The sequence below is a fragment of the Salvia hispanica genome, chromosome 1, assembly GCF_029641045.1.
Source record: "Salvia hispanica isolate PSC_SH4W2 chromosome 1, Shi_PSC_v1, whole genome shotgun sequence".
Lineage (NCBI taxonomy): Eukaryota > Viridiplantae > Streptophyta > Magnoliopsida > Lamiales > Lamiaceae > Salvia > Salvia hispanica.
In genome coordinates, this window is record NC_142692.1 from 11695607 (window position 1) to 11718186 (window position 22580).

General features: G+C 44.8%; 1 protein-coding gene and 1 pseudogene across 1 annotated transcript in view; both read right to left on the minus strand.

Annotated features, from left to right (window-relative positions):
• LOC148933245 (transcription initiation factor IIA subunit 2-like) overlaps positions 1–22580 on the minus strand; it is a 50169-nt gene that overhangs the window by 21488 nt on the left and 6101 nt on the right. The window contains exon 4 of the mRNA XM_089063270.1: positions 16454–16466. Coding sequence (XP_088919396.1) covers positions 16454–16466 — 13 coding nt within the window. The remainder of the gene's footprint in view (positions 1–16453; positions 16467–22580) is intronic.
• LOC148933246 (uncharacterized) lies at positions 6518–7948 on the minus strand (annotated as a pseudogene).

Below are 22580 nucleotides of genomic sequence, written 5' to 3' on the forward strand. Positions count from 1 at the left end.
ACTCGCATCGCACATTACCTCGAAAGGATAATCCCAGTTGTGTGAGCGGATTATCGGAGCTGTGACCAGACGATCCTTGAGTAGCTGGATGGCTTTTTTACACTTATCATCAAACTCAAATTCCACCTCATTCTGGAGTAGTCTTGTCAGGGATTGGGCGATTTTTGCGAAGTCCTTGATGAACCTTCGGTAGAACCCTGCATGCCCCAAGAATCCTCGAATCTCCTTCTGATTCGTTGGGTGTGGAAGCTTAGAGATCACCTCCACTTTTGCTTGATCTACCTCGATGCCCCTCTCAGATACAATATGTCCCAGTACTATCCCTTCCTTGACCATAAAGTGGCATTTCTCATAGTTCACCAGGTTCTTCTTCCTGCATCTCTCCAAAACAACATCTAGGTGCCCCAGGCAAGTCTCGAAAGAATCTCCATATACGGTGAAATCATCCATAAATATCTTGATGCAGTCCTCCAGTAGATCTGAGAAAATGCTCATCATGCATCGCTGAAATGTCCCAGGTGCGTTGCATAGACCAAAAGGCATTCTCCGGTAGGCGTATGTTCCAAAGGGGCAGGTAAATGTGGTCTTCTCCTGATCCTCCGGATTGACATATATTTGGAAGTATCCACTGTAGCCATCTAGAAAGCAGAAGTATTGCTTTCCCGCCAACCTTTCCAGCATTTGGTCGATGAAGGGTAGCGGGAAATGATCCTTTCGTGTGGCCGCATTGAGTTTCCGGTAGTCTATGCACATTCTCCACCCCGTGACTAACCTTGTGGGCACAAGCTCGTTGCGGTCATTCTTGACTACTTGTATTCCTGATTTCTTCGGCACCATGTGGACAGGACTCACCCACTCACTATCGGGAATGGAGTATATGATTCCCAGGGCCAGCAACTTCAATACTTCCTTTAAGACTTCCTCTCTTATGTTGGGGTTGAGTTTCCTCTGGAGATCCCGGTGTGCCTTGGCTCCTTCTTCCAAACGGATATGGTGCATACATAGATCAGGACTGATCCCCACTAGGTCAGATAGAGTCCACCCTATTGCTTTCTGGTTCCTCCCCAGCACTTCCAATAGCTTGACTTCCTGCTCCTGGGTTAGAAGGTTGTTGATTATGGCAGACAGAGATTCGCCTTCGCCCAAGTAGGCATATTTCAGACCGGGAGGGAGGTTCTTCAACTCTTTCTTTGGAGGGGGTACTTCAGGTGGCAACGGATTCTTCTTCATTCCTTTCTTGACCCGCTCGTCCAACTCTGGCAACTTTTCCACACTGGCCAGTTGGACTGATCCTTTGGACCCAGGGGATCCTGTCTTGCCACAGAAATCCATTATTGCCTTTGTGATTTCCTCATCAGATAGCCCTTGCTTAATAACTGCTTCACACCATCCTGCAACTTCTTTCCTCATGGATTCGGTCATCTCCGAGGTATCAGCCTGTTCCTGCAATAGTTCGGTCTCAAGAAACTCCTTGACCAGGGGGTTAATCACATCAACAAAATGGAGGTTTTCCACGTCAAGTGGTTTCCTCATAGCTTCATCAATACTAAAAGTGAATTTCTCCCATTATAATCTAAACAGATGGTGCCATCAAAAACGTCAATTATAGTCTTAGCGGTCCTCAAAAATGGTCTTCCTAAAAGTACGCCACTAGACTCAGCAGTTTCGTTGTCACTCATTTTAATCACATGGAAATCGGCAGGGTATAGAAAATCATGAACTTTAACTATCACATTTTCTAACACTCCTTCAGGGCTAATGCATGATCTATCAGCTAACTGGATCACCACTTTCGTGTCAGTATTCTCGCTCCTACCAGTTTTTTATATATGGAAAGCGGTAACACATTAATAGATGCACCTAGATCACACATAGCATGTTCGACTCTAACACCTCTTATAGTGATAGGTAAGGTAAACATACCTGGGTCAGTTTGCTTCGAAGGCATTATCCTCTTCTGAATTACTGCAGATACATTCTCCCTGATCACGATCTTTCCATCGGATTTTGCCTTGCCCGCAATGAACTCCTTAATGAATTTTCTGAACGGGGGCAGCTTCATAGCCTCCAGGAACGGGAGATTGATCTCCAGCTTCCCAAAGATCTCCATGAAATCCACGGGGTTGTCCTTTTTCTTCTTGGCATCCCCTCGGTAGGGGAAAGGTTTAATCCTCTTTGCTGCGTTGGTCGGATCTTCCTTAGAGGGCTCTTCCGCCCCACCTTTCTCTTTTTGAGTTTCTACCTCAGGCTCCGGGTCTAAGAAAAATGGGTCAGCCATCCGAGGTAACGATCCTTCCAAGTCACCGGCTTGGATATTGAAGGGTTTTCTACAGGTGTTTCCCTCGATCAACGTATGCAAATACAGAGTGTATCCAACTGATTAGAAAGAGATTCCTGACCCAGCTGAGTCGTTGGTACGACAACCGGGACCTGGCTTCAAACAAGTTTCCTCAACCCACTTCTACTGATTAGTATAGTGGAGGTAAGGGTCGAATCCCACAAGGATGGACACGTTTGGATAACTGCGGTGACTTTCCTGGGTGTTTTTGGTTAGCTACCACGCTTGGGTTGAGAATTTACCTAGGCAAGAAATTAAAGGTGGTACTCTGCTGACTAGTAGGTGTGAGAATAACAGGCATGTGGTGGTGTTCGTGAAAATAGGGGACAAGGTGTCTCAGAGGCATATGAAAAGTAGACAGTTACTAAAAGGGGAAATTTAGACAACAAGGTATATCTGGTGGCTGGTTGGTTTTCTGACAAGTCTGGAAGGTACAACTGAAAAAGTAGGGAACAAAAGCAAAAGTAACTTAAAAGTAAAAGTGGTCCAAACTAAAGCTGATTTTGACGTTTTCTTCTTCACCAAGTATTAACAAAAATCATATGAACACAAACACCATAACTAAACTCAGATTCATAACTTCAAACTCAAGATCCATAGATTAAAATGCTCGAACTTAAAATGAACGGTGAAACTGCAGTTTTTTACTTCTACTGACTAACATGCAAGATGGTGATTATAATGCAGAACGAAAGACTCATGCACCAAAATTAGACTGAAACATAACTACAACCTCAGATCCACAACTCCAGATAAGAAAACACTTAGAAATTAAAAGCAACAACTAGATCTAACTTTCCTAGGCAGAATGAAGCAAACTCGAACCAAAGCGACATACGAAATAGAAACTTCATAACCTAAACGTTGGAACTTCACAAAGTACTTCAAAAGGCAACAACGATGAGTGTTTGCCACAAACCAACGACGAAAACAAGTAACGATTAAACTAGAAAGCAAAATAACGACTGTTTTGCCACTCCGGGCGATGATACTGCTATACTACTACGGCAACTGGCTGGAACGGTGGATTGATGACTTCTTCGGTAGACTCTTGGACATCAAGTGACCATAGCTGTGGCGAGGAACGAGAAATTGGACAATGCTGAAGGACTGATCTTCTAGAGAGAATTCTACTAAGTGTGTTTTGAGAATCGAGAACTTAGAACTCTTAACCGAACTCTAAGGAACCAATCCCTATCTCTCTCTCCAAGTGGCTTCTCTTATAGGGAGGCTTGCCCTTGCTTTTAGGGTAGACTTCCTTCACGTTTTGACTTTTCTGCCCTTGTTAATGATCATCCCAACTATCCTTCTTCTCCATCTCGAGCCTTTTCTCTGGCATGCATCCTGGTCAGTATTGCACCCTTCTGGCGCCCTTTTCACTTGCGTCACCTGAATCGTCTCCTACTGACTCGGATCCCTTAATCCTGCACACTTGAGCAACTGTTTTGCAGATAATACATGCATTTCACGACATACAGACCAGTAACCAAGGCTTAGAATACGACTTATTAAACTGCTCACACTTACCACATCCTTGTCCTCAAGCGTGAAGACAAACAAAAAGAAATAAGTCGAATTCGAGCCTGGTTACTCCCCCTGACCGACTCTACCTAACTAGACTCAAAACTCTGACGCAAAGGAAAAGAAAACAAACAACGACATAAACACATAACACATATATTTAACTTAAACACATAGAACAGGCTACATTTTCAACCACCCTTTCCCTCGAGATCAGGTGCAATCCGGCCTTAGGCAGCCTTGAACTTCCGCCGCCCCCCTTTTCCTTTCCAGTCAGTATATCTGCTTGTCAGGATCACCCAATCCTAGGCCAAACACTGGGTTCACTCAGTCACTCATTCCTCATAGGGGATGTTAGGACTGTTTTCTCTCAATGCTAAACCACAGATGTTTCGGACTCAGATCTCACGTGCAGCTCCTGAAGGTCTTTAAGGCTTGTAACGGGGCTATTGGTTTGTAATGTTTGGGGTAGTTGTCCCTAAGGCTCTAGGGTTCAAAAACTAACTACTTATATGATAAGGGAGAACTGTGTGCATTCGGGCTTCTGGCTAGGGCTTCTTCTTCGGCTGGACAATTTCTTACATTGGCTTCCAACTGGTCAGTAGCTTCCTTGTGGCTTCGCCACCCTTATTCCTTCTTCCTCCTTTCTCTTTTTGTGGCCAAGTATCTGCGACCATTTTCTTTGGTTTTCTTTCATGTGGCTTTGCCACCCTTATACCTTCTTCTATTTTTTTGGATCTGGAATTTTTCAGATCGATTTTCTCCTTCTTTCTTTGCTTTTCTTTTCTTCAGCTGGTTGCTTTTGTATGTCCTCCTGGGCAGTTACCTCATTGTCTTATGTCTTGCACACACACAGTTCTAGTGGTTGATGGGTCATTTCTGAGTATAGATCAGGTTAGAAAATGGGATTCTAAGGGTAGGGTTTTTTTTTTTTTTTTGGGGGGGGGGGAGGGGTTTCCTACTGCCTTCAGGGTTTGCTACAAGCGGTCACTTTGCCGTAGACATCATGTGGTAGCCACTCTTCTTTTTTTTCAGTGTTTAGTGGAAAGCAGTTCCACTTTGGGGTTTATAACTCACCTTTTAAGAGGGCTTTCGTGTCTGACCTAAGGGATGGGTTTTTCCTTCATACTTGCATCATCTATACTGATTAGGGGTTACTGGAGGGGGTGGTTTCTGTTTTCCGGCATGCCTTATCTCCCTCAATTCCCCTCACCGTCAGTTCGAGGCAGTTGAGTTTTAAGCCCATTCATAAAAAAAAATATAACACATAATTCCTAGACCTAAACAAACCCTAAAAAAAAACTAACATGCACTGACTCAAATAACACATATATACATGTCATACTGACCATTTGTTCCCCCCTCTCACTTCACAAGTGTCTGCCCCAGATACGGCCTGTGAAGTGAAAATTGGGAATGGCTAGTATGACAGACACACATTTATAACAAACACATTATATCTAAAAAACTTCTCACACTTAGACTATGCAATAGGCTAAGTGGGAGAGTTTCAGATATATACCTAGATTTATAAAACAAAGCAGAATATTTACAAACATGTTATATAAACATATAAACTCCTCACACTTAGACTACGCAGTAGGCTAAGTGTGAGTTAACATGCTTATGACAGAACCCAAAAACATAATAAAAACACATGCACCGAAGTAGCAAACCCTTTACTTCTCACACTTAGACTATTAAATAGGCTAAGTGTTATGAATGAGGTTTGCTCACAATTAATACACATAATTCTACCTATTTAACAAAAGTAAGAAAACAGAACCAAAAGAAAACTTAAAATTAAAAAGAAAACTAACTGGTCAGTTTGGGGGGGGTCGATCAGACGTTCATCCTGCTCCTCCTTGGCGCAGGGGTCTGTGCAAGTGGTTCCTTTGGTTCTTCGTCAGTGGGTTCCGGTTGGTTGTCATCTTCCTCCTCTTGTTCATCACCTTCTTCTTACTCAGGTCCGGTGGTTTCTTCTTCCTGTCCTCTAGGTACACTTGTTCCAGCTCCAGTGCTTGCCTTTCCTCTCTCCAATTCTTTTAGGATACTCTTCATTAGGGTTGTCAGCTTCGCCATCTCTGCCCGTGATTGTCTATTCTCCTCCGCTAGCTCAGTTACTGCCCTCTCCAGATTTTCTTGCCTCAGCCTTTGCGCTTGGTCGATCTGCCCAGCTTGCCCCTCTTGGACCTGTTGTGCCCTTCCACCAGGAGCTTCTCCCATCGGGTAGAATTGGGGCACTCCTTCTCTGTAGTATACCAAGTTGGTGCGGACGAAGAAGGGTATATCGAACAGGCCAGGAGCGTCGACCATGTACATCGGAGATAGGTCTTCTGCCTCTTTGATGATGATGTTGTTGCGCACGAAAGCTCCTAGTATGTGGCAGAGGGACAAGTTCCTAGTTGGGTGGGTGGCTATCAGGTGGCATTGGTAAGCTGTCCAAAATCCCAAATGCAGCCTCCTACCGCGATTAGTGCACCATACCATGTATAATTCAGTCATGGATGTCCTGGCAGCTGAATTACTCTGTCCCAGTAAGTTGTAGCCCAAGTAGAGCTGCACTAGTCTCAGCATGGAATTGTTGAAATGGGTGGATCTGGATGTAATGGAGGCGAACTGACCAGCATCAGGGTGGGTTAGCTCCTCCCAGGCTTCCTAGGGCTCAAAGTCTATGTGTCTCCTCGGTACCCCCCTTTCACGGCTTTTCCATTCTGGTCCTATAGCCTCCTCCAGGCTACACATACCCAGTCACACAGTCCACTCTATAAGACTCATGGACAGTTCTCCACTGAATTTTCTAAAGGAAATTGACACCTCGTCTAGGTCCGTAGTGACTTGGAACCTAAACGTGGTGAAGAACTCCTTTGCTAATCTCATAGATATCTCCGGGTCCCTATTCTCTAATTGCCATTCAAAACCCAATGCTTCCATACTGGCCAGGAAGGAATCACGAACAGATAACTCATCCAAAGAGGGTATGTGGAGTACCTTTCCGCATTTGACCTGCTTGCTGCTATCTTCCTTATCGTCAAATGCGTCTTGAAGCTTTTTGGTGTCGTAGTGCTTCATGTCCTCCATGAGCTCATCAGTGAGCTCTACCCTCCACCGTCGGTACACGATCCTCTCTACCGGAGGGTGGACTAGTTCATGGTGGTTGTCGGGGAGCTGCTGCTCATGGTATTCTTCCCCTTCTAAAGAGATATCACTCTCTGAGTCAGACTCCTCGCTGGAAGTGTAGTCGCTGTCGCTTAATCTCCCTCTCCCTTCCGGCTCTCTGATCACTATGCTAGCATTGGCAGTTCGCTGTTTCTTTACGGCTTGTTTCTTCTTGCCAGGGGCCTTCCCCTTTCTCTTCCTTTCTTGGATGTACTTGGCTTCTTCGATTTCCATTGCCTCTGCTTCTTCATCTGCTTGTGTTGAAACGTCCTCTTGGGTGGTAGGCTCGGTCACCGCACGGGTACTAGTATCACTTCTTGTCGCCTCCTCCCGACCTACTGACTATGATGCGAGGTCCAGACCCTCAGCCACCTTGTCAGTCTTCTCCTTCTGGTCAGTCGGCGTTGATGATACTGTCCCTGTTGCCATTTGGGTGTCCTTCTGGCTAGCTTTCGAGGGCTCCTCCCCAGGTTTTGTAGAAGTAGTCTTCTCGTCTTCGCTCGAAAACTCCACTGCATCTGATGCTGTGTTTGCTCCTGCCTTGTTGGACTTCCACTTTCCTAAGCATCTCTGTGACACTCTTTGGGGTTTGTGCCTTTCTGCCTTGGGGTCGTTTTTCAACACTAGCCTCCTCTTTACTAGCTTGGGTTTAGTTACCACTGAGGCTTCCTCTTGATGTGTGTCTGGCTCTTGCCTCTCCTCCTCAAGTTGTTCAGCTTTTTCCGGTTGTTCTTCTATCCTTTCCTCCACTGATTGGTGGACTACCCCCTCCGACTCCTCTGCTTCCATGGTTGTTCCCCCCCTTCCTACTACCTGGGATGCGAGGTCCAGTACCTCAGCCACCCCTTCAGGGTTTACCACGATCCTATCTCCCTTGCCCAAAACCGCTTGGAACTCACCATCCGTCATTAACCCTTGCTTCTTGGCCATTTCGTTCAAGTCTATCTCCTCTGTCTCTGCTTCATCCTTCTCACCCTCGCTTACTCCCCCTCCGCTCTCCTTTTCCTCTGTTTCTCCCCAGTTGGGATCTTGATAGGCGGAAAGAGGGCTAACGTCGAGCGGCTCTGTTTGTTGGTGTATGGGAGAAGGGTGAGAGGGTTCTGATTGTGCAGTTACTGTTGGGGAGGTCTTTTCGGATGTCGGAGTTGAGGTTTTTGGGGTGGTGGTGGGCGGGTTTACTGTGGTTGCAGTTGGGGAAGGGTTTGGTGTCGCCGGCATTCCTCCGGTCAGGCTAAATCCGGCCAGGGTCGTTGTCCAATCTTTGTTCGGGTCTTGTTGCCTTAGATACGCTGCCAGTGCGTCTAAAGGAACCATTGCCGGAATTTGTGTCGTCGGCATTGGCTGTGACCGTTGTGGACTAGGCGGTTGCGATTCGGCTGTCGCTCGGACTTCTGGCGGGTCTTCGCCGGTGGTAGATGTTGGGTTGTTGGTTGCCTTTCTCTTCGCCATGGTCTGTATCGGTGGTGGTTCTCTTTTTTCCGGTAGTGATTCACGGTGGTTTTCGTAGTGGGTGGTAGTTTTCGGAGTGGGGTGGTGGTTGTGGGTGAGAGAATGCAGGTAAGGGTTTGTAAAGTGAAGGGGAGTAGGTGGTGGGGTGTTTTATAGAGGGGTGGCCAGTTGAGGGTTTTGACCGGTTGTAGGCGGTTTCCGGGTTGCGACGCTTCGGTGGGAGGCAGTTGGGCGTTCTCGCAGCTGATTGGACGTCCCCTGTCACGTCTCTGCTCCACGCTCCCTCCTAGTCTCTGCACTCGCCTGCAAAGCTGCAACACGCACCAAAATTCAAATTCCACTCTATATCTCCCTCTCAACTAGCCAAAATAGAAATAAAGCAAATAAATTGGTCTTAAATATAATTCAGAGTTTCACCTAAGTGGTATCTTCGTGGTCAGTACGGACTCTGAATTAATATTCAAGATCCGAAAATCTTTTTGTTGTTTTTCTTTCATAACTTAAGTTAAATTACTAAATATTCACAATATTTACATAATTACTAAGGGTATTTAAAGTTTTACCTGGTCAATAAGCACAAATCATATTACGTTGACCAGGTGGAACTCTAGACCCCCTTTTCTACTGGTCATTTAGACGCTATTGAGATGTAGTGGAATTTCTTCCACTACACACATCTCTTCATTTTCTCTATATATTTTTAATTTATGCCCATTAACGATAAATGGTTCAGAGTTAGGGATACTCCCTGAAATCTCGACCGCTCCATTAGCACGTAGTACAGTGATAATGTAAGGTCCTGCCCATTTGGACTTGAGTTTCCTAGGCATTAGCTTCAATCTTGACTGGAAGAGTAGTACTTTCTGACCAACTTGGAGATCCTTGGTTCTCAGATTTTTGTCGTGCCACATCTTTGTTTTCTCCTTGTACCACATGGCTGAGTCGAACGACTCCAATCTGAGTTCTTCCAGCTCTTGTAGTTGTAGCTTCCTTTCCTCTTCACAGGCCTTAGCATCCACGTTAACCTGCTGAACTCCCCAGTATGCTCGGTGTTCAATTCCTACTGGCAAGTGACACATCTTCCCAAAGACGATGCGATAGGGGGACATCCCGATAGGAGTTTTGTAGGCTGTGCGATATGCCTACAGAGCATCTTCCAACCTTGTGCTCCAATCTTTTCTGGAGGGGTTGATTGTCTTCTCTAAAATGCTCTTTATTTCCCTATTTGAGATCTCTGCTTGCCCGTTGGCTTGAGGGTGGTAAGGACTAGATAGGCGGTGATGAACTCCGTACTTTTTCATCAATGCTTCGACCGTTCGGTTGCAGAAGTGAGTCCCTTGATCGGAGATGATTGCCCTTGGTATCCCAAATCGGCTGAATATATGACTCTTGAGGAACTTGGTGACTTCTTTAGATTCACAAGTGCTTGTGGCTTTGGCTTCTATCCACTTTGATACATAGTCAACTGCCACCAGGATATAGGAGTTCCCATAAGATGAGGGAAAAGGACCCATGAAGTCCATACCCCAGATGTCGAACACCTCACAAACAATTACTGGAACTTGCGGCATTTCATCACTCGCGGAGATCCCACCGGTCAGTTGGCAACGGTCACAACCCTTGCAGAACTCGTATGTATCTCTATTCAGGGTTGGCCAGTAGAATCCACTATCTAGCACCTTCCTGGCAATCTTCCTTGGCCCGAAATGTCCTCCACATGCCAAGGAGTGGCAGTGCGTTAGTACATCTCGTTGCTCCCAGTCGGGAACACATCTCCTAATGACCTGGTCGGTTCCTACCTTCAACAAGTATGGGTCGTCCCAGAAATAATACTTTGTTTCGCTCTTGATCTTCATCCTCTGAGCCTTTGTCACGTTTGGCACCATTGGTAGCTCCCCCGTCACTAAGTAGTTTGCCAAGTCCGCATACCAGGGTTCCTGTCCTACTTTCTCCTTGCCCTTGGTTGTTACGTCCTGCCCAGTAAGTCTCATCACTTCTTCCCAATCGATCTTCCTTGCGGAGAAAATCACTTCACATAAATGCTCTTCCGGGAATCGATCTCTCATATCCTCACTGTTTCCTTCTTGTATTATTCTGCTCAAGTGGTCCGCTACTTTGTTTTCAACCCTCTTTTTGTCTTCTACCTCCCAATCGAATTCGAATTCTTGTAAAAGCAGCACCCATCTGATCAGTCGGGGTTTTGACTCCTTCTTCGCAATGAGATACTTAATCGCCGCATGATCAGTATAGACGATGACTCTGGATCCCAGTAGGTATTGCCTGAACTTTTCGAATGAATAGACAACCGCCAACATCTCCTTCTCGGTGGTGTCATAATTCTGTTGGGCTTGATTCAAGGTCTTAGATGCATAGAATATCACGTACCTTTTCCCATCGATCTTCTGACCCAGTACGGCCCCCACTGCATAGTCACTAGCATCGCACATCACCTCGAAGGGATGATCCCAGTTAGGAGCCTGAATAATCGGTGCAGAAATCAATTTTTCCTTAAGGAGGTTGAAAGCAGCCTTGCAATGCTCGTCAAAAACGAACTCCACCTCATTCTGGAGAAGTCTGGTAAGGGGTCGGGCAATCTTGGCAAAATCCTTGATAAATCTTCGATAAAATCCAGCATGGCCAAGAAACCCTCTTATTCCTTTCTGATCAGTAGGGAAGGGTAGTTTGGATATGACATCCACCTTAGCTTGATCCACCTGGATCCCCTTTTCTGACACCACGTGTCCTAAGACAATTCCTTCTGTAACCATAAAGTGGCATTTCTCAAAATTTAAAACCAGACTCTTTGCTTGGCACCTTTCTAGTACCACATCCAAATATTGCAAGCACGAGTCGAAAGAGTCTCCATAGACAGTGAAATCATCCATAAAGATCTCTATACAATCTTCAATCAAATCCGAGAATATGCTCATCATGCACCGTTGGAAAGTACCGGGGGCGTTGCATAAGCCAAATGGCATACGCTTATACGCATAGGTTCCAAATGGACAGGTGAACGTGGTCTTATCCTGGTCCTCCGGGTTCACGTAGATTTGAAAGTAACCACTGTACCCATCCAAAAAGCAGAAGTATTACCTCCCAGCTAGTCGCTCCAGTATTTGATCGATGAATGGCAGGGGGAAATGGTCCTTCCTGGTTGCAGTGTTCAACTTTCGATAATCTATACACATTCGCCATCCAGTGACTAGTCTGGTGGGCACTAGCTCATTCCTCTCATTCTTAACCACCTGGATCCCTGATTTCTTGGGGACCATATGGATTGGGCTGACCCATTCACTATCTGGTACCGAGTATATAATGCCCAGCGAGAGTAACTTCAAGATTTCCTTCAGTATCTCTTCCCGCATGTTTGGGTTCACCTTTCTTTGAGAATCTCTATGTGCCTTGACTCCATCCTCTAGCCTAATGTGGTGCATGCAGACGTCCGGGCTTATACCTACCAGGTCCGTAAGGCTCCATCCAATAGCCTTCTTATTTTTGCTCAGCATAGTTAGTAGTCTTGCCTCTTGCTCTTCAGTCAGCCCACTATTGATGATTACAGGGAATGAGTCTTCCTCCCCGAGGTAGGCATACTTAAGGTTCGCAGGCAACTTTTTCAACTCCACTTGCGGGGGTAGTGTGTCTGTAGGTAGATGTTTCTTCCTTGAATCCTCCTCTTGCTCTTGTTCAGCATCTGATTTTTCCTCCACACTAGCTGGTAGTAAGGCCCCTACGGATCCCGCTAGTTCCGACTTCTGACAAAACTCCGTAATTGCTTCTTCGATCTCTTCGTCAGTCAACCCTCGGCTACTGATCAGATCACACCATGCAGCTGCTTCCACATCAGCCTGGGCATACACATCCAAGGCTTGGAGCTTTTCCTGCAATAATTCGGTCTCAAGAAATTCTTGGACTAAGGGGTCAATTACATTAACATAACATAGATTTTCAGAATCTATTGGTTTTTTCATGGCTTCATTGATGTCAAAAACAAATTTCTCACCATTAAAGTCAATGCAGATTGTCCCCTCAGCCATATCCACAACTGTCTTAGCCGTTCTTAAAAATGGTCTTCCTAACAATATCCCGCTAGACTCCCTAGCTTCTGGTTCGCTCATTTTAATGACATAAAAATCAGCGGGATAAGTAAAGTTTTGTATCCTAACCAACACATTTTCTAACACACCCTCAGGATTTATACATGACCTATCAGCCAGTTGGATCAACACTCTAGTATTTGACAATTTAACCCCCTTTACCCGATTATAAATGGATAACGGCATAACATTGATAGATGTTCCTAAATCACACATTGCATGCTCGATTTTCACATCTCCAATTGTTATGGGTAAAGTAAACATACCTGGGTCGGCTCTCTTGGGTGGTAGTTTCTCCTGTTCAATGGCTGACGCTATTCCTTCCACCATGATTTTTCCATCCTCCTGGGCCTTTCCGGCTATAAACTCCTTTATAAACTTCCCCAGAGGGGGCAATCTCACGGCTTGGAGGAATGGTATGCTGACATCCAGCTTTCCAAAAATCGACATGAAATCCACAGGGTTTTCTTTCTTCCTCTTCGTCACAAACCGATATGGAAACGGTTTTTCTCCCTTAGCCTCTCCAGTTAGTCCTTGTGGACTTTCCCTTGGTTCCTCCTGGGTTTGAGGTTCCGATGTGGGCATTGCTCCTTCCGGTTGTTTATTTCCAGGTTGTGTTTCTCCCTCCTTTCCTTCCGCAGTAGGCTTCTCGTTTATTAAAAACGGATCCTCCATCTGAGGCAGAGGCATCTTGAGCTCTTCTGCTGAGACGGTGTTGCTCAGCGCCCTTGCTCCACTAGACTCCCCAGTAAGGTTCTTGAGTTGAGGTCCATTATAGGCTGTTTCGGACCGCAGTGTGATTTTACTCACATTTGCCTTTTCAGGTACATGGACTGTAGATGGGAGTTTCCCCGAGTTCCCTTTCATTTCGCCCACCGAGTTAGCGAGCTGGGCCAACTGCCTGTTCATCATATCCATATTTGCCCTATGCTCCTTCTGGGCGTTTTGCATCCCTTGCATTGTTTCATTACTGGACTGCAAGTCGCTTTTAATGCTTTGCTGTGAAGCAAGCATCTCTCCCATCATGTCCTCCATAGACCTCCTCGACCTGTTTGGGTGATGGAATTGGTTCGAGCCCTGGTGATATACTGGGGTGGTGGGTTTGACTGGTAGCCCGAGAAATTTTGTTGGTTTTGGTTCTGTGGGTACTGGTTATACTGGGCAGGAGGGTTGTACTGGTCGTGGTTGTGCTGGTATTGATTTTGGTTTTGGTTGTGGGTGTTATGTGGAGGCCCTGGGTTAAATTGGTTCTGGTTTTGGTTCTGGTTGTTTCGCTGATGGGGTGGCACATAGGCAGGGTTCGGGTTCGGGTTTTGAGGGTTTTGGTTCTGAGGATGCTGGTTTCTTCCTACCCAGTTAGACTGGTAGTCAGGGTTTGTTGGGCCACGGTTGGAATTTTGGTTCGGGTGGGGGTTGGGTTGATTTGGAGCCTGATTTTGGTTCTGATTCTGATTTCCATCTCCCCATCGGAAGTTTTGGTGGTCCCTCCAAGGTGCATCCCTCTGCCTTCCCGGAATCCAATTGTCGTTGGAATTGTAGTATCCTGCGGCATTTGCTTGCTCCACATCTAGCGAGTTGTCCGGCTGATCATATGGTAGTTCTGGGGCCTCTTTGCCTCCAATCGGAGAAGGTGGTGGGGTGTTCTGCTTGATTGCAGTCAGCAACTCCTTCTTTAATTCATCCATCTTCAAATCCATCTGTTCCTCCTGGTCAGTAATCGAAGCACTTGCTACCCTTTCTCTGTTGTACCCATCCCTTGTGTTATCATACGTTTTCTTCGCATTCAACATCTTGCGTAACACCTTTTTGGCTTCACTGACTCTCAACTGGCTGAAATCGCCTCCGGATGATGAATTCGCCAGATCCTTGGTCTCCTTGTTCATCCCCTCATAGAAGGTGTGGTGCACCTCTATCTCCTTCATGCGATGGTTAGGGCATGACTCCAGAAGACTCATGTACTTCTCCCAGTACTCGCTCAGGGTTTCATCATATTCTTGCCTTATGCACGATATTTTCCTCTTCAATGCACTTGTCTTTGAAGATGGGAAGAACTCAGCTAGGAAGACTGACTTGAAATCGGCCCATGTATTGATGGAGTCGGCTGGCAGGCGCATGAACCAGGTGTTGGCCTCTCCCTTTAAGACAAAAGGTAAGGCCTTCAGTCTGTAATCGTCCTCGCTTGCTCCTGCTGGCCACCTCTGCGCCTTACAGATCTTGCAGAACTCATTTAAGAACTCGTAGGGTCCCTCGTAACTCTTCCCACAGTACGTTGGTAGGATTGCAATCACGTGGGGTTTCACATCACAGGCGGTCTGGCCTGGGGTAACCACTATGGCTTGTGGGGGATCTCCGTCAACATGTGCAGTAAGTGTTGCGAGCTCGGGATCGTCCTTACCTTGGTCAGCCACTCTCACTAGTGTTCTTACTGGTTGGGGTGGAAGCTCCGGAAGTTGGTACTCTAGATCTTCTTTCTCCTCGTCGCTGCTCGTGCCTAGGTCGGACAGTGCTGTCGACAGGCCAGAACGAGTGGTAACGAGTATTGTTCCTCGGGGAAGTATCCTTGGTCTCCACTGGCCAGGAGCCGAGCCACTTCTCATAAACTGAAAACAAAAAGAAAAGGAAAATTATAAACAGTATGTACACCAAAAAGATCACACACAATAACAGGTATGAACGCCATCCATCCCCGGCAACGGTGCCATTTTGAAGGGTTTTCTACAGGTGTTTTCCTCGGTCAACGTATGCAAATACAGAGTGTATCCAACTAATCAGAAAGAGATTCCTGGCCCAGCTGAGTCGTTGGTACGACAACTGGGTGCTGGCTTCAAACAAGTTTCCTCAACCCACTTCTACTGATTAGTATAGTGGAGGTAAGGGTCGAATCCCACAAAGATGGACACGTTTGGATAACTGCGGTGACTTTCCTGGGTGTTTTTGGTTAGCTACCACGCTTGGGTTGAGAATTTACCTAGGCAAGAAAATAAAGGTGGTACTCTGCTGACTAGTAGGTGTGAGAATAACAGGCATGTGGTGGTGTTCGTGAAAATAGGGGACAAGGTGTCTCAGAGGCATATGAAAAGTAGATAGTTACTAAAAGGGGAAATTTAGACAACAAGGTATATCTGGTGGCTGGTTGGTTTTCTGACAAGTCTGGAAGGTACAACTGAAAAAGTAGGGAACAAAAGCAAAAGTAACTTAAAAGTAAAAGTGGTTCAAACTAAAGCTGATTTTGACGTTTTCTTCTTCACCAAGTATTAACAAAAATCATATGAACACAAACACCATAACTAAACTCAGATTCATAACTTCAAACTCAAGATCCATAGATTAAAATGCTCGAACTTAAAATGAACGGTGAAACTGCAATTTTTTACTTCTACTGACTAACATGCAAGATGGTGATTATAATGCAGAACGAAAGACTCATGCACCAAAATTAGACTGAAACATAACTACAACCTCAGATCCACAACTCCAGATAAGAAAACACTTAGAAATTAAAAGCAACAACTAGATCTAACTTTCCTAGGCAGAATGAAGCAAACTCGAACCAAAGCGACATACGAAATAGAAACTTCATAACTTAAACGTTGGAACTTCACAAAGTACTTCAAAAGGCAACAACGATGAGTGTTTGCAACAAACCAACGACGAAAACAAGTAACGATTAAACTAGAAAGCAAAATAACGATTGTTTTGCCACTCCGGGCGATGATACTGCTATACTACTATGGCAACTGGCTGGAACGGTGGATTGATGACTTCTCCGGCAGACTCTTGGACGTCAAGTGACCATAGCTGTGGCGAGGAACGAGAGATTAGACAATGCTGAAGGACTGATCTTCTAGAGAGAATTCTACTAAGTGTGTTTTGAGAACCGAGAACTTAGAACTCTTAACCGAACTCTAAGGAACCAATCCTTGTCTCTCTCTCCAAGTGGCTTCTCTTATAGGGAGGCTGCCCTTGCTTTTAGGGTAGACTTCCTTCACGTTTTGACTTTTCTGCCCTTGTTAATGATCATCCCAGCTATCCTTCTTCTCCATCTCGAGCCTTTTCTCTAGCATGTATCCTGGTCAGTATTGCACCCTTCTGGCGCCCTTTTCACTTGCGTCACCTGAATCGTCTCCTACTGACTTGGATCCCTTAACCCTGCACACTTGAGCAACTGTTTTGCAGATAATACATGCATTTCACGACATACTGATCAGTAACCAAGGCTTAGAATACGACTTATCAGATATCATCCTCTGCTCTAACTTCTTCTTTTTGCTGGACCATGTGGATAACATCTTCGCTCATCGGCACGGGCATTTCATAATTTATCTTCAACTTGGGTCCTTCATATGCATCCCCGGACCTCAGGGTAACTTGGCTGATATTTGCCCTTTCTGGTGGCTTTACTGAGGCTGGAATCCTCCCTTCATTTCCTCGCATGTCGCTCAGGGACGTTGCGATCTGAGATAATTGCTTCGACATTAGATCCATCGCGGCCTTATGTTCCTGCTGAGCATCCTGTAGCTTGTGGACCACGTCATTGTTTGCCAGCAAGTTATTTTGCATGTGCTGTTGAGAACTCACTAGGTCATGGACCATATCGTCCAGATTTCTCTGGGTCCGGGAGTTCGATTGACTGCCACTTGGCCCTTGACTATGATTTGGTCCACCCCCTTGACGCGGGCGAAAGTTTCCTTGACCTCCTTGGTTATTGTTGTACTGATTCCCTGGTCCCTGATAGTTGTTGCTCCTCTGGTGTGGGGGCACATATGAGCTTCCCTGGTTATTTTGATTCCTATTGTTCCAGCTGGGTTAATTTCCTTGACCTCCCTGACTCCAATTACCTTGTGCTCCTTGATTCCAATTGCCCTGTCCCTCTTGATTCCTTCCGGGCCAGTTGGACTGGTTCCCTTGGTTTCCTTCTGAGTTAGTAATCTGGAGTTGAGGATTTTGACTCCCATCGGACCACCTGAAGCATGGATTGTCCCTCCATGGAGCGTCTTTGATTCTCCACTGGTTCCAATTGCTGCCTTGATTATTTTGGTTCCAATTTCCTACAACATTTATGTGGGCCGGACAATCCGTCCCTCCTTGAGATCCGCAATAATTGTAGCCATCCTCTGGATCCAGTGCTTGTTTTTCTTTTTCTGTTGGACCCGGTGAATCGTTCTTCCCTAGGGCAGTTAGAATAGTCTTCTCCAGCTGCTCCATTCTAACATCCATCCTTGCATCCACTCGGGCATCCATCCTTTCTTCATTTTGCACTGTGACTGCATCCGCACTTCTCCTCCTTAGGATGGTACGAGGTGAATCGTATGCCTTTTTTGCATCAATTAATCTTCCCAGTATCTCTCGAGCCTCGCTCACCTTCCTCTTGGTGAAATTTCCTCCACTAGCGGTATTCATCAGATCTTTGGACTCAGATTTTGCCCCTTCATAGAATAGATAGTAGGTTTCGGTTTCCATCATCCGGTGGTTTGGGCAAGCATCGAGCAGCCCCTTAAATCTGGACCAGTATTGGCTCAAAGATTCATCATACTCCTGCTTGCATTCCTGGATCTCCTTCTTAAAAGCATTTATTTTGTTAGAAGGGAAAAAGTAATCTAGAAATTCCAACTTGAAGTCCTTCCACGTATGGATCGAGTCGGGAGGCAACCTTAATAACCACGTGTTAGCCTCTCCCTTCAGCGCAAATGGGATCGCGCGTAGTCGGTAATCCTCCTCTGTTGCATCGTTGGGCCTCTTCTGAATACTGTAAAGCTTACTGAACTCATTGAGGAATTCATATGGACACTCATTCCTCCGACCCGAGAAATTGGGTAGAATACCCAGCACATTAGTTTTGATGTCAATCGCCCTCTGGCGCTGGGTAGAGACGATAGCCTGGGCTGGCTCGCCATCTAAATGGGCAGTGAGCCAGCCGATCTCGGGATCGTCGTCGCCTGCGTTGGCCATACCTTCAACGCTTTCCTCCTCTGTTGGTTCCTTCTTAACTGACGAAGTTGACTCCTCGTCGCTCTCCGAACTCAGGTGAACTGGATCCCCTGTTGTAAGCCCCGATCTGGTGGTAACTGCTAATATCGCTTCCTTGACCCGCCAACTAGTCTGGGCGCTCCTCCAACCAGGTGAGTTGTTCCAGTGTCCGAACTGTTAGAGTTTGTATACTAGAAATCACCTTTCGAGTGATTGAATACTATTAAAACTCTTATTTTATTTTCCAAATGAATAAACAGATTATTTTTGTCATAATGTTGTTATGTTTTACATTTAATGGATGTTTATTGCATATTTAAATGTATAAGTAACTTAATAAAGTCTAAGTCTTTGTTTTAGTAGACCGGTTGTGGGCGTCGTTCACTTTAAGGTAACACGGTCAGTTCTAAACAAAGAAAAAGAATAATTTCACAACCTAGATAGGCTTAGACTACCTATCGTGAAAGGTTGCAATGTCAGTCCGATTATTTCTAAGCCTTACTGAAATAAGATGACATTGGTGTGGTATAGCACTGAATGGATCTAACAGCGAGACAGTATTTATGCTATATACTGAAAGACGAGGTCTCGTAAATTATTTCTCAATCAATGTACGTTAGCATTGAGCATACGGTATTGATTATGCACTACTCTGACTTACCAAATGGTGCGGGTTTTTCGCAACCCAATAAGCCTGGTATATTGGGTAGTGGTGATTAATATCTAGCGGTGCTAGGATTGCTATTATGTTGAATCGTGCGCGAGGTGAGTCTCGTTTGATAACATCCTCAAGAGAAGCTTGAAATAAGGTTTTATTATTCGGAACCTAGCTAGTTGGAGTTTAATTACTCTATGAATAATAAATAAGATTTTCTTGATGAGTCCTCTCTTGGAATAAATAAGATATTAATTAATTAAGTCCATAGCAGACAATAATTAATTAATGGATGTTTCTATCTTAAGCGCGGGAAATAAATATAAAGCATTGGAAACCCGAAGTACTTATAATTTCAGATTTGGATGGAGAGTGCAGTATTACTTCTGTAGTGGCTGCTCGTAATATTCCAATTTTTAGCTTATATTAAATTGGGTTTAATTTAATTAGTAAAAAGCTAATTGGAGGAGCCCATATCCAAAGCCTTCCATAGATCCCTGTCTGGGCCCAATATGTGACTTATTATAAATAGGAGAATAAAGGAGACAGAAAACACACTTGTTTTTCTCTCAAATTTTTGGCCCCCCCTACTCCTAGTAGAGGTCGAATTTTTCTCCTCCGTGGGAAAGGATTTCTGTCTTCTCTATTTAAGTCCTAGTGCACTGGTGAGATCAGCCCACCCTGATATCAGTTCACAGTCCGGGAACCAGTCAGAAGATCCGTGGTTTTGTACTAAAAGATCTTCACGTGGAGAAGGCGCTAGCCATCTTCGATTCTTTGGAGAATCATCAAGGTATAATGGCTGAACCTTAGAAAAGCATGTTTTAGGTTTCAATTAATTTAAAGCATGTTATTATTTGAGTTATGAGCATGATACATGTGATAATTACGCGAATAGAATTTGTCTAACTAATCCGCTAAATAGATCTGAATTATTTGTAATTGATTTATGTGTGCGCTTCCGCTGCCAGTCCCTTCACGAACCGGTAGCTCTTGTTCATAAACTGAAAAAAGAAATAAAAGAAAACATAGTAAATAAACTATTTACACCAAAACATTCGCAAACACACAAAATAACGGCTATCGAGTGGGAGAGTTGGAGCGATCACGTGGTGACGTGAACACGAGCATAGCCTCGTCCACGCCGCCGACGAGATCGCGAAACCAGCAGTTCTCCAATGCTCGCGGCGATCGACGGTCGTGGTGTTTGACGGAAGCCGTTGCTCGTCCGAGAGCAGCGGCGGTTTATTCCGGCAAGGACCCTAACCCTAGCCTAAAACCTAACCCTAGGCATGCCCTAACCGAGCGACGCTGAGTAGGAGCTTCGCCGCCGTGTGCGGTGGCGGCTCGTTCATGCGAGTCCGCAGGCGGACGTTGGAGCTTCGCCGCCGCGCGCTGGGTGACGTCGCCGAAGGGAGAACTTCGGCGTCTTCGCGCCGAGGAGGGAGAAAAGGAAGCAGCCGCCGTCGCGCGGACTGCCGGCGACATCTGGACGGCGTACCCGCCGATCCGGCGAGAAGTCCCGGCGTGATTTCGTTGTTCGTCGTACGTGCGAACCTCGTGCGACGAGATAACGATGAAATCTTATTTTAATGATTATTTGATTCCTAAATTAAAAGATATCATTAAAATATTATTATTTAAAGGAAATAAAACATTTTGGGAAGATTTCCCTAGATTTTAGGAATATTTTGGATTATTAACCATATCTAGGGATATCTTCTAATCCTAGATGATGTGGATAAGAATAATTTAATAGTTTCCTAATTATAATTATTCTATATATATCTAGAATCCTAATAAGGATAGATATGTAGGATTTCTTTAAATAATAAAATATATTCTCTTCCCAATCTTAATAAGGAATTAATTTAAGTTTATTTATTCATGTCCGTAAAAGATATAAATAATTAATTATTTTAGATAAATCTTATAGAAGACATGAATATGGATTAAACTTTAGTAATTAATATATTATCCTTTAATAAGATGTTTAAAAGATTATAAAAGATTTAATTATCCAGTCAATTAAATACCAACAGAACTTAATTAAACCTTTAATCTGCACTAAGGCTAAGGATAATTAATGAAAAATCATACCTTAAATATCTAAGCGATAATTACGAACTAAGTTTGTATATGGTCTCCATCGATTGGTCCACAACTTATGAAGCTAATTTCTGAATCTTATCGCCACCCATGCTGTGGGGACAATAATCCTAAGAAATAGCAAGTTCATATAGGTGGAATTCTCAATTGTAAATAGTATGGACTAGAAAGTAGTTTCCAATACTATCGCCACCCATGCTGTGGGGACAATAATCCTAAGAAATTACAAGTTTCAGAAGTCTAAACAGAATTTACGAGATAGCTTGGTCTTGTTATCAACGCACGAGCATTGTTATGGGAGTGTGTTGTAGAAACGAGATTCTGTAATGCTAAATCTGATGGTCGTGCTTAGGCAACATTTGGCGGCCATGCCGTGCTGCGGTCTCTGGACTATTCGTCGGTGTTGTGACCAGTAAAAATGTTAAAATTTTAATGCGTATTGACCTCTGCTTGAGGGTACAAAATTTTAATTTTACAGTTGTGAGAATTTGAAAATTTTTATGATTTAATCTACTCAATTTCTTCACATAAGTTTATGACAAATAGTAAATATTCTGTTTTGCAGTGCAACCTAAATCGTCAACATGTCACTCAATCCTCTTTCTGCAATTCTTAAAGAAAACAAACTCGAGGGCCAAAATTACATAGAATGGAAACAAAATTTGGACACCGTTCTCACGGCTGATGAGTACAAATTTGTGCTCACTACTCCTCGGCCCCCAGTGCCGGCGGCTAACGCCGCGCAGGCAGCGCGAAATGCCCATAGACGGTGGCACAAGGCGAATGAGATGGCTAAGTGTTATATGTTGGCCTCCATGTCAACAGTGCTTAGACATCAGCATGCCGTCATGGCAACTGCCACCGAGATTATGGAAAATCTCACGAATCTCTTTGGTACTCAGAATCGAACGGTTAAGTCTCAAGCTTTTCGGAGTATCATGTGCAAGTCTATGAAGGAAGGCTCGTCTGTGAGGAACCATGTCCTCGAGATGATGAGCCACCTCAATCAAATTGAGGTTTTGGGAGGCGTCATTAATGCCGAGTCCCAAGTTACTATTATCCTTCAGAGTCTGCCCCCTAGCTTCCAGCAGTTCAAGCTCAATTTTGAGATGAACAAAAGGAATTACACCTTGGCTGAGTTGTTGACTGAACTTCAGTCGGCAGAGGATCTCATGAACCAAGCTAAGGCTGCGATGGTTAGTTCGTCACATCGTTCCTCTGGCCCTAGGCCTGGCGCAGGAAAGAAGAAAGTGACAAACCAGGTCGCACCTAAAGAAGCTAAGGGAAA